The sequence below is a fragment of the Cornus florida genome, unplaced genomic scaffold, assembly GCF_030987335.1.
Source record: "Cornus florida cultivar Cherokee Brave unplaced genomic scaffold, ASM3098733v1 CherokeeBrave_3.0.0_Hap2_Chr05, whole genome shotgun sequence".
NCBI lineage: Eukaryota > Viridiplantae > Streptophyta > Magnoliopsida > Cornales > Cornaceae > Cornus > Cornus florida.
Genome location: NW_026775575.1, coordinates 81,107,311 through 81,117,005, shown reverse-complemented (window position 1 = coordinate 81,117,005; position 9,695 = coordinate 81,107,311). Strand labels below are relative to the sequence as shown.

General features: G+C 38.8%; 1 protein-coding gene across 1 annotated transcript; it reads right to left on the bottom strand.

Annotated features, from left to right (window-relative positions):
* Positions 1 to 1,506: 1,506 nt before the first annotated feature.
* Positions 1,507 to 4,596, bottom strand: LOC132307119 (scarecrow-like protein 30). Its single transcript, XM_059804788.1, has 2 exons — positions 1,800 to 4,596; positions 1,507 to 1,676 (listed from the first exon to the last, which is right to left on the bottom strand). The coding sequence occupies exon 1, from the start codon at positions 4,049 to 4,051 to the stop codon at positions 1,877 to 1,879; it is 2,175 nt and encodes a 724-aa protein (XP_059660771.1). The 5' UTR covers positions 4,052 to 4,596; the 3' UTR covers positions 1,507 to 1,676; positions 1,800 to 1,876.
* Positions 4,597 to 9,695: the final 5,099 nt, after the last annotated feature.

Genomic DNA, 9,695 nt, shown 5'->3' with positions numbered 1-9,695 from the left:
TATGGACAAGGACTTTGGACCAAATTGACGTATACATATTTTCATTATATTTTTATTCTTCTTCTCTAAGTCAATCCAAGTACTTGAAATATCTGTTATGCTTTTCTGACAATTAGACCATGATATTATGCTAGAAATGTATCGTATTAAAAATGAAGCATTTTTAGTGTTCAATAACCCTTTTTTGACGGTTCAAGCCCAATGTGGGGCATGTTCGTGAGTGTACTTTTGAAGTGAATATGTGTTTGAAATAAAATAAATATATTTTCGTATCATGAATACGGTTGGAAAGTATTTGAAACATATCCGCGAGTATAAAATGATTATTGGTGTCTGATACAAACATGAAATGGAACGACACTCTGAGTAGTGTCCAATCATTGTTTACTTGAGGTTGGCTCACTATTATGATCTCACATCCAGTTTCAATATGCAAACAGAGGAGGGAGGGTAGGAGGTCATCCTGTAGATGAAAATGGTTTTGGGTCAGTAAGGAGGCTTGGTATTTAGGTGATGTGTGAATTGACTACGAGTTTGGTGGTTTTAGGGTTTAATGAATTTGGGAGGATTAACTGTAGTGGAAGTTAATGATGGTGCTGCCAGGCAATGGTAACTTGATGAGCTTTGGTTTGGGGCTGTTGGTGGAGGTTATTTGGTGGTGGTCTAAATCATTTTATGCTATCAATGGTGAGAGTGAGAGAGAAGGATGGTGATACGGAGAGTGTTTATTACATGTACAGTATAATTTGAGTAAAAATAAAAGAAATCAATATATTTTTGTGTATGTTAACAATTTGTTTTGTAATGTGGTGGATGATGGATGGAGTTCTCTTAACTTGTTGCATAAAACAAACGAGTGAATGTAATTCCACAAAAAAAATTAATTAAATTGAGGAAGCAACACATCATGCAACCATGATACAAAAGGGTTGCATTGTGGATTTAATGGTGCTGTTTGGGTATTATGTCTTTGAAGTAACCGTGTGTTAGATGAGTATTTATATAATTTTTGCATAAATATTGCGTTGGATTTTGAAGTAACTGTGTGTTAGACGAGTATTTATATCATTTTTGCATGAATATTGCATCCTTGACGTAGTGAGTTGGATGGTCTGTAAAGGAGTTTGATTTCGTTCCCTTCTTCAAACAATATTAATGCTGCCTGAAAGTAATTTTCTCCTTTTAAATTATTTTCGGGCCTGTTAGGTATTGGGAACAATGTTCACAAGGTCCTAGGGGCTAGGGTTGGGGCACAATTAGGGTTTTACCAAGCGAAACATCAATTTACACATATTCATCCATTCTTAATCAAATAACTTGAATTCCAGATATAATGCTACCCACAAATATGAAAGGAATTACTTGTGCTTTTATTAGCTAAAACCACTATAATAAGGATGCAACTTATGGTTCATAAACTCGAATTAGTAGAAATTTTTCTACTACACTACATGTAAACTAGTGGTTGCAAGGCTGGTTAACAGTAACAATACAAATCGACAAATCTGAATTCAAACTCATTTATATATTTAAATAAAATAGAAAATGGAGGCTGCACCGGTGCAACGTCATCTTCAGAACAAATGAAGGTGAAAGATCATGATATAAAAATGCAACAGCAAAATCAGATATGGTTGGTAGGTTGGAATCACAAAAGATCAGCTCTGTATTTCAATCTGTTGAGCAAGAAAACCCAATATGATATTCATCAGAACATAGTCATTTCAAGTTTATGATATTACATATAGACACACACTTGTAAAAGTGCAGAGAGATTGGGTAGAAGAAGCCAGCAGTACCTCTGCTTAGATTCTCAAACACCTGAGCAACGAGCACGCACCAAGATTTACAAATCCTAAGCAGAGAATTGCTAAACTCAATTCTCGTGAACAGGCTTCCAACATGAGAGAGCATAGATGATTCGGCCTTTCCATCCCTGCAGCATCCAGTTGTTATCCTCATCCAAAACAAAATCACTATGGTAATCCGACTTCACCTTTGTCCTCACATCCTTAACCATCTCCTGGTTCAGTGGCAGCTGCCTGAACCCAGCCCTCCGAATCCGAACTTGCCATTGCTTGTATGTCTCTGGTCTTTCAACCCTTTCGGTACCCTCACATGCTATGACATTCATAGCATCTCTTCCAAAGATTTCTTTCTCAAACAGCATCCTATCTTGATCTTCAGCTGGTGCACAAGCCTCGAACATGTCAAAAAGTGCCGAGAAGTGGAAGAGTGCTTCTCTGAACCTTGTGATAAAGAAGGGGGCACTATAAGTGCCATTAATAACTCCATGGATGAATATATCTGGGCTAATCCTCTTAATCAAGTTCAAGACAGCATCCCTTGGACTACTCATCACCACAGTCTCGTCAGGAACATTCCGCAATCGGGTCATACAATTAACCACAAGCACCTCATCTCTGTCAATCTTGAGATCCTCAAGTCGGATGGTGTCCCATTTCTTTGCTATGGCATTGTACTCAAATGGGATGTTAAATCGCTCGCAATAATTTGCTAGGCGACGTCCTGTTTCCTCAACCCTTCCAGCTGGCCGGAAGCCCGGTTGGGGAAAATCTATTCCTGTGATGCGTAGCTTAAGAGGTCCACTAGATCTCTTGGAGAGACGTTGGATGAGGCAGGGCCATTGAAAACCATATAGAATTCCAAAATCAATTATATGAATCCTCATTGCATTGTCAGCTAATTCCCTAATTATTCGATTTGCAGAGAAAAACGACATCTTAAGGAAAGGGCAGGCTGTAACAAACACCTTGTACGCTTTTAAAATATCAGCAGCCGATATCCTCCTGGTAGTAAATGCTGTATACAATGATGTCCCGGTTCCAGCCAAGCGTGCCTCGAGGGCATCGGCAACGTAATGGGCCAGTCTCTGGCCACCATCACCGTAAGCAGAAGAGTGTTGCCTAATCTTCATCAGCAGATCATTCGCAGATCTGACATCACCATTCGCAACAGCTTGTGCACACTGCGTTAGGATTGTCCTTAAATCCACCACATCCTTTTTGTTGCCTTGTCTCTTACCACGCGGCCTGCCAACATTTGAAGCTTTCGGATTCCCATTCTGCTGCAACTTAATGCTTGCAACATTTGGCAATGCTTCATCAGAACACAACTCAGGGTTCAAATTAGGACATAGCAACACCTTATCATACATATCTAATTGCTCGGGCTCTTCAGGGCAATTGCTTGCCAACTGCTTGTTACTCCGGCTGCCTTCTACATAATCACTATCCTCTTGAAAATGATTCTTCTTTCCCCTCACCCCATTTGGTGAATGGTTCCTGCCACTAACCTCTGCCTTTACCACTACCCCCGACTTCTTCTTTCTCGGCTCAATACCATAATTCACACTAATTTTATCAGAAATGAACTGGGAAACTTCCCCTCTCCCTCTCCCTCTCCCTCTCCCTAACTGCGGTATGGTAAAAGCCCCATTATAGGAATCCGAAGCCGGAAATGAACTAACAAGAGAGTTCATTTTACCAGAGGCAGCATTGTTTGAAGACTGCAAATTGGATTGCAAAAGTGGAAATGAAACTTCGAATTCACTCTGATCATGAACCCTTTCATACTCAACTAATTTGCTCACAGGAGTAGAGCTGTTACTTCTCTGACTACTGCAAGACCTCGAGATATCATCATCTGGGCTCTCAACAATTTGAGGGTTTAGACTAAGCTCAGGAGGGCACTCCTCCCCAAGAACATCGTAGAATGATTTCTCAGCAGCTTGAAGAGCCAAGCAATCATGGTACATACAAGGCTTATGCTCCAAATCCTCCTCTTCCATAAGCATCTGGCTTATGTACCGGAGAATCGCATCGGAAAAGTAACCCTCCTCCGTAGAATCCCCCTCCGAGCTCGAGCCCGGAGATACTACTACTTCACCGGGAGGATGCGGAGGATTTGTAGTGATACGATTGAATTGGTGTCCATTGACATGATTTTGAGGCGAAAGGGCGGGAATTGAGTGGTGATGAAAATCATATCCCTTTGCGGAACTAGAATATCCTTGCACTAGAGTATCCATAGCAGACTCTAACCTGACCAAATCAATTACAGTATATAATTTGAAAAAAACAAACTCCGTCAATTCTAAGAAACAATTCTATGAAATCAAACTAGACGTTTAAATATAGTGATCAACTTTCGAGTTCAGAAGAGTATAAGAACTATGAAAATTGAAGTTATGGAGGATTAAAATCTAGATTTGGTACAGAGTTGTTGCAGAATAGAGGACCAAGATATGGAATAAAAGAATAAGATGAACAACGAATAAAGAGACAGAGAGAGGGAAAAAAAAGTCAATACAGAGTACCTTGAGAGAAACCCTAGGTGTGAATTGAAGTTAGAGAGAGAGAGAGATGAAAAGTAGGGTAACAGAGAAGCTGAACAGAGCAGCTAATGCCGTACGGCTTTGAGCTTTTCTTGCTTCTGGAAGGAAAAAAAAAAAACAAACAAAAGCCCATTACATAGAAGACAAAGATAAATCCCTCAAAGCCAACTTAGTGGGATCCGAATATACTCCAGTGTGCCTCTCACCGGAGCCGATGCATATACAGAAACCTCAGCCCATTTGTCACGTCACCACCCAGTCATCACTCAGTTAGCATTTATCTAAAAAAAATTACTGATATACTATTTTCATTTTTTACATATACGAATACCTCATATACTTATACTAATATACCATACACTTCTACATTATACAACCTCAAAATACATAATTTACTAATACATTTAATATTTTTATATTAAAAATTACCTTCAACTTTACCTTTGGGGGTAAAATTACAAAACCTTAATCTCTCTCCTTTATTCGCCGTCTTCCTCGCGTCCTGTGAAGCCGAATTCCACTGTTCTTCTTCCTTCCAACTCCTGTAGTCTCCTCTTCGTCTTCGTCTTCGTCTTCGTCTGAAGTTGGAAATTTAAAATTTTAATGGCTAGGTTAAAATGTATAACAAGGAAGAAATCCAATAAACGTACATCCCAGGTATCTAAGAAGAAGAAGTCAATTTCTACCAATGACGCTAGAGCAGAAAACGTTTCACATGAAGGACAAACCTTAGGTGAAGGACGAAACAGTGTTGGTATTTCCGGTGGCAAGCAAGATTTGGTGAACCGGCCTCCCACAGTGTTCTTAATGTATAGGTAAACATTGATTATGTATCGATTTGTTTGTTTTAGGGTTTAGAAATTTATTTAAGATTTTATGATTGGGAATGGTGAAATTGAGTTTTAGAAGTTAATTTATTAAACGTGTTAGGCAAATATTATGATGGTATATGCAATTGATATATGATACATGCGTTAAAAAGTTGTGATAATAATAATTTGTTGTTTCCGAATATGAAATCTTCCTACATATAGTGAAAGTGTTTGTGGTTGTGATTATCAATTTAGGAATTGTGAGATTGAGTTGTTTAAGTTAATTTTTTCAAGTTGTTAGGTCAATATGTTGATTCAATAAAAATAATAAGTTAATTTCATATATGATACATGTTTAGATAAGTTGTGAGTATAAGAAATTGATCTGTCCAACTTTTGTATTGTATTGCGTTACAAATAGTAGGTGATAAAATATGCAAATCTTTGTACATATATGTTGAAAGTATTTGTGGTTCTTATTATTAATTTATGAATTGTGAAACTGAGTTGGGGTAGTTAATTGTTTTAATGTGTTAGAAAAATATGTTGATGCAATATGCAATTCATACATGATACATGTAAAAATAAGTTGTGATAATATGCAATGCATACATGAAGGGCTGAGTGCATTAGAAAGTACCGGCAAGAGCACTCAAAATATGACAGGTTACCGAAGGCAGTGATGCTTGCGGTGCACAAATCTGCTAGACAGACATGGAATACAAAGTCTGTTGCTGATAAAGAGCCATGGATCAGGGAGTGTACAAGACAAAAGGAAGAGTACGACAAGCTTCCAGAAGAAAGAAAGGCCCCAAAAAAAGAAAGGGTGATTAAATTTTAATGTAAATATTTTATTTGATGGCGAAACCCAGAATGTATGCATGATGTATTATAATCATATGCCTTTGAAGCAGAAGAAAAAGGAAAAGATCAATCGAACCCAAGGTGCCTGGCACAGATGCTCTCTTTCCAAGTTCCGCAAAGCAGTGTCACAGCTTGATGAGGAAAAGATAAAGGCTGTTGAGGAGCTTAGATTTGGAAAATTACTGGAACTTAAATGTTCTGTTTTGTCCCGGGAGTTATGTATGTATTTAATCAAAAATTTTGACTCTGAAAAATATTGTATAAAAGTTGAGGACATAGGTTATGTACCCATCCATTCAGCTGATATCCACTCGATCCTTGGCATACCATTTGGTGTTCCAAAAGTGCCGAAAAATAATCAGTATCTTGATTCTAAGTGGATAGATGAAGGTGGTTATAAGGAAGCTAGTCGAATACACCAAGATGTATTGTTAGGGTAGGTTTTAACGGTAAAGGGAATGGATGAATTCAAGTGAGCGTTTATGCTCTTTGCTTGCAGTACTGTACTCAGTCGCACCGGTCATAATAATTGTCATTGGGGCTTGTTGAAAACTGTGGATGATGTGAATGCAATTAGCAGTTACAACTGGTGCGGATATGTCCGTAATTATTTGGTGAGAACCCTGGAACCATCTGGAGACGGGAAGCTGAAAAAGTCATACGGTGGTTGTATGATTTTGTGATGTTTCCGATTTTTAGCATTTTTTATTTTTCCGGAATTTTATTGCCGCAAGGGCATTTTTGCCTTTTCACGTTTTGCGTATGGGATTTTACTTGGATCCGTCTGCATTTTATACATTTTATTTTAAGTGTTTATGTATCATTTGTATGGTGGTGTGTTACATGTATTCATGTGGTGTAAATTAAAGCAAAAAGAAAAAGAGAACATAAAAATGGTGGCGGGACCTACCACTATCCCATTCATTGTCTAGAGACCACATTTTGGTCTCTTATCTCTCTCTCTCCCGTAAGTTTCCCTCTCTTCTCTTGTTCCTTGCTTTTTCTTTTCTATTTTGTGTCAAGCTTTGATCTTTGATTCCTCTCTCTATACTTGGAAATTTTAAGTGTCGTTTGAGGCAAAACGGAAAGCACGACGAGCTCTACGTGCGAATACCAACAATTTCAGCTTTAAGTCTCCTTAGTGATTTCGAAATTTGAGACCCATTTTAAGGGTTTTGCATCAATTTGAGGTAGGGGTCCTTAATCCATGTAATCTTGTGCTTTAGTGAGTTAATTCTTCATAAATGGTTATTAATATGCTTAATTTGTATAGAATCAAGCCAATTGCTTAGTTGATGTGTATATTTGCTAATTGAGTAATTGTGATATTAAATGATCTATGTGAAGAACATGTCTATGTGTTGATTCTTTATATGCCTATCATGCTAGATTTTATTGTATAAAAACATGTTGTGGTTCATTAATTTTTTTTATGAATTGTGCTTTGCTAATTAAATTTTGAGTGATTGTAGAATGATGGGCGTAGACATGATATTGATATATTCATGCATTGACATTGGGCATGAAAAAGGGGAAGAATTGTTTTGATACGAAAAAGGGAAATTTTGGGGAAAGTGTTTTGATGAAAAGTGTTTTGTGAAAAACCCGGTCGCCGCAGGGGTACCAAAGGGCCGGAGTGTTAATATAGCCTAGAGGGAACTAGGGAGATTGCCCTAGTGTAGTTGAGCTAGCTGGGCCCCATAATGACGCCACGGGGGTACTAAGGGTCAGGAACACTAGCTAATCCTTCTCTCGTGTCGCTGCGGGTTCACCAAAGGGCGAGTTATATTAACAGTTGACAGTAACGGATTTGAATGTTGAAAATGGGGAGCGACATCGGCATGCATTGCATTCCATGACATTCTATTGTTTATGTTGAGATTGATGATTATGTCGTATCTTCTTGACATAGCATGACTCCGAACTCTTTTGTTCTATTCTTTGGTTGGTTTCACGGGGACACAAGAGACGTGTCTTAAGTGCCACCTACTGAGTGATTAGCTCACCCCAATACATTTAACATTTTTCAGGACATGGCAAGGAGTTGGTGGATGATAATCCACCACATGCTTGAGGGCACTTGGAGAGCATTTTGGATGTATTTATGTAGAGCTTGAACTTATTTTGTAAAGCACATGTAACAAGATGTATTAAGTTCATTTGGTATGTAAATGATGTAACAAGATGTTGAACTCGTTTTTGATGTAAATTGTCCATGATGTAAAGCTTCAGTTTAAAACTCATGAAATTAGTTTCGATGATGTTTAATGTGATCATGGGTTGGTTCTTTCGTTTGTAATCGTAGAATAATTCTTGATTGAAGACCTATTATGAGTTCAAACCATTGTTAAGTCTCCATTACAACTTCCCTTTCATTTTTATAAAGCAGTATGTCAAATTCAGGACCAAGGCTCGAGGGACCTGTTTCGGTCGACCGAATAAGTTCACACTCTCAGTATCTTCCATTTTGGTAGACCGAAATGGGGTTCGGTCGACCGAACCATTTTTAACTCTTGGGATCTCACCTTTCGGTCGACCGAAAGGTTATTTCGGTTAACTGATTCTGGAGGGTCCACTTCGGCTGACCGAAGCTCCACTTCGGTCGACCGAAGTGCACCTGCTTTGGGTTCTTTGCTCTTCCTCCTTGGTACTTTATTCTTGATTCTTGGAATTCGTTTAGAAACTTTGTGAGAGCCTAGTGTTAATCCTCAAGACCATGTTTTGATGCTTGAAATGATAAGTTTGACGTAGATGACCTCGAGTTCGAGTAAGGACCTGGCTAATGGTTCGGACCTCCGGGTCCGGGACGTTACAAAAATGGTATCAGAGCGATGGTTCGAAAACCTAAACGACGACGGGTAGAGGCCTACTTAAGATTGCATGGGATGTTGATTGCATTGTTTATGTGATTATTTGCTACTTGCTTATTACTTGAAGAAACATGCTTAACTGCTTATGTGCTTACGCGCTTAAATATTTATGTTAAAATGTTTCTTGTATAGTTGTGCATACTAAGTGTCATTATGGCATTATTTCATGTTGAGTCAACCACAGTGGACCTTAGTGTCTTGTTATTGAACCGTTTTCTCATTTTATAGCACGATGTCACGGCGTGAGGAACCCAGGGAAGTTGGCCCTACGCCGACTAAGGGTGATGTTGGTGAGAGCTCCAGCTCCAATCCAGAGGAGCTAAATGATGAGGACACACTTCTTAGGGATTTGATTCCCCAGAGAGGTGTTCCCACAAGGAGGGATAATGTTGAAGCACTCGTAGAAGTGAGTGAAGGTTCTGCGGAACTGGTGTTGAATCGTTTGTTGTAAAGTGCCTTGAGGGCAACAATTGCTGCTCAGCCGCAGCTAACACCATAACCTACAGTTCAAGTTGAGGAGACACCAACTTAGAAGCGTCTTAAGATCATTAAGGGGTTTTCTCAATTGATGTTGGTAATTTTTAAAGGCGGTGCCTATCCAATGGTAGCAGACGACTACATAGATCAAGTTGAAACTCAGTTGACCTCAATGGATGTGACAAAGGATCACTTGAAGATCATCCTAGCAACTTACAAGTTTACTAAGGATGCCAAGCTTTGGTGGAAGACGGTTACGAATCGGCATAAGGTGGAAGAGATGAGTTAGGACAAGTTCAAGGAACTATTTTACGA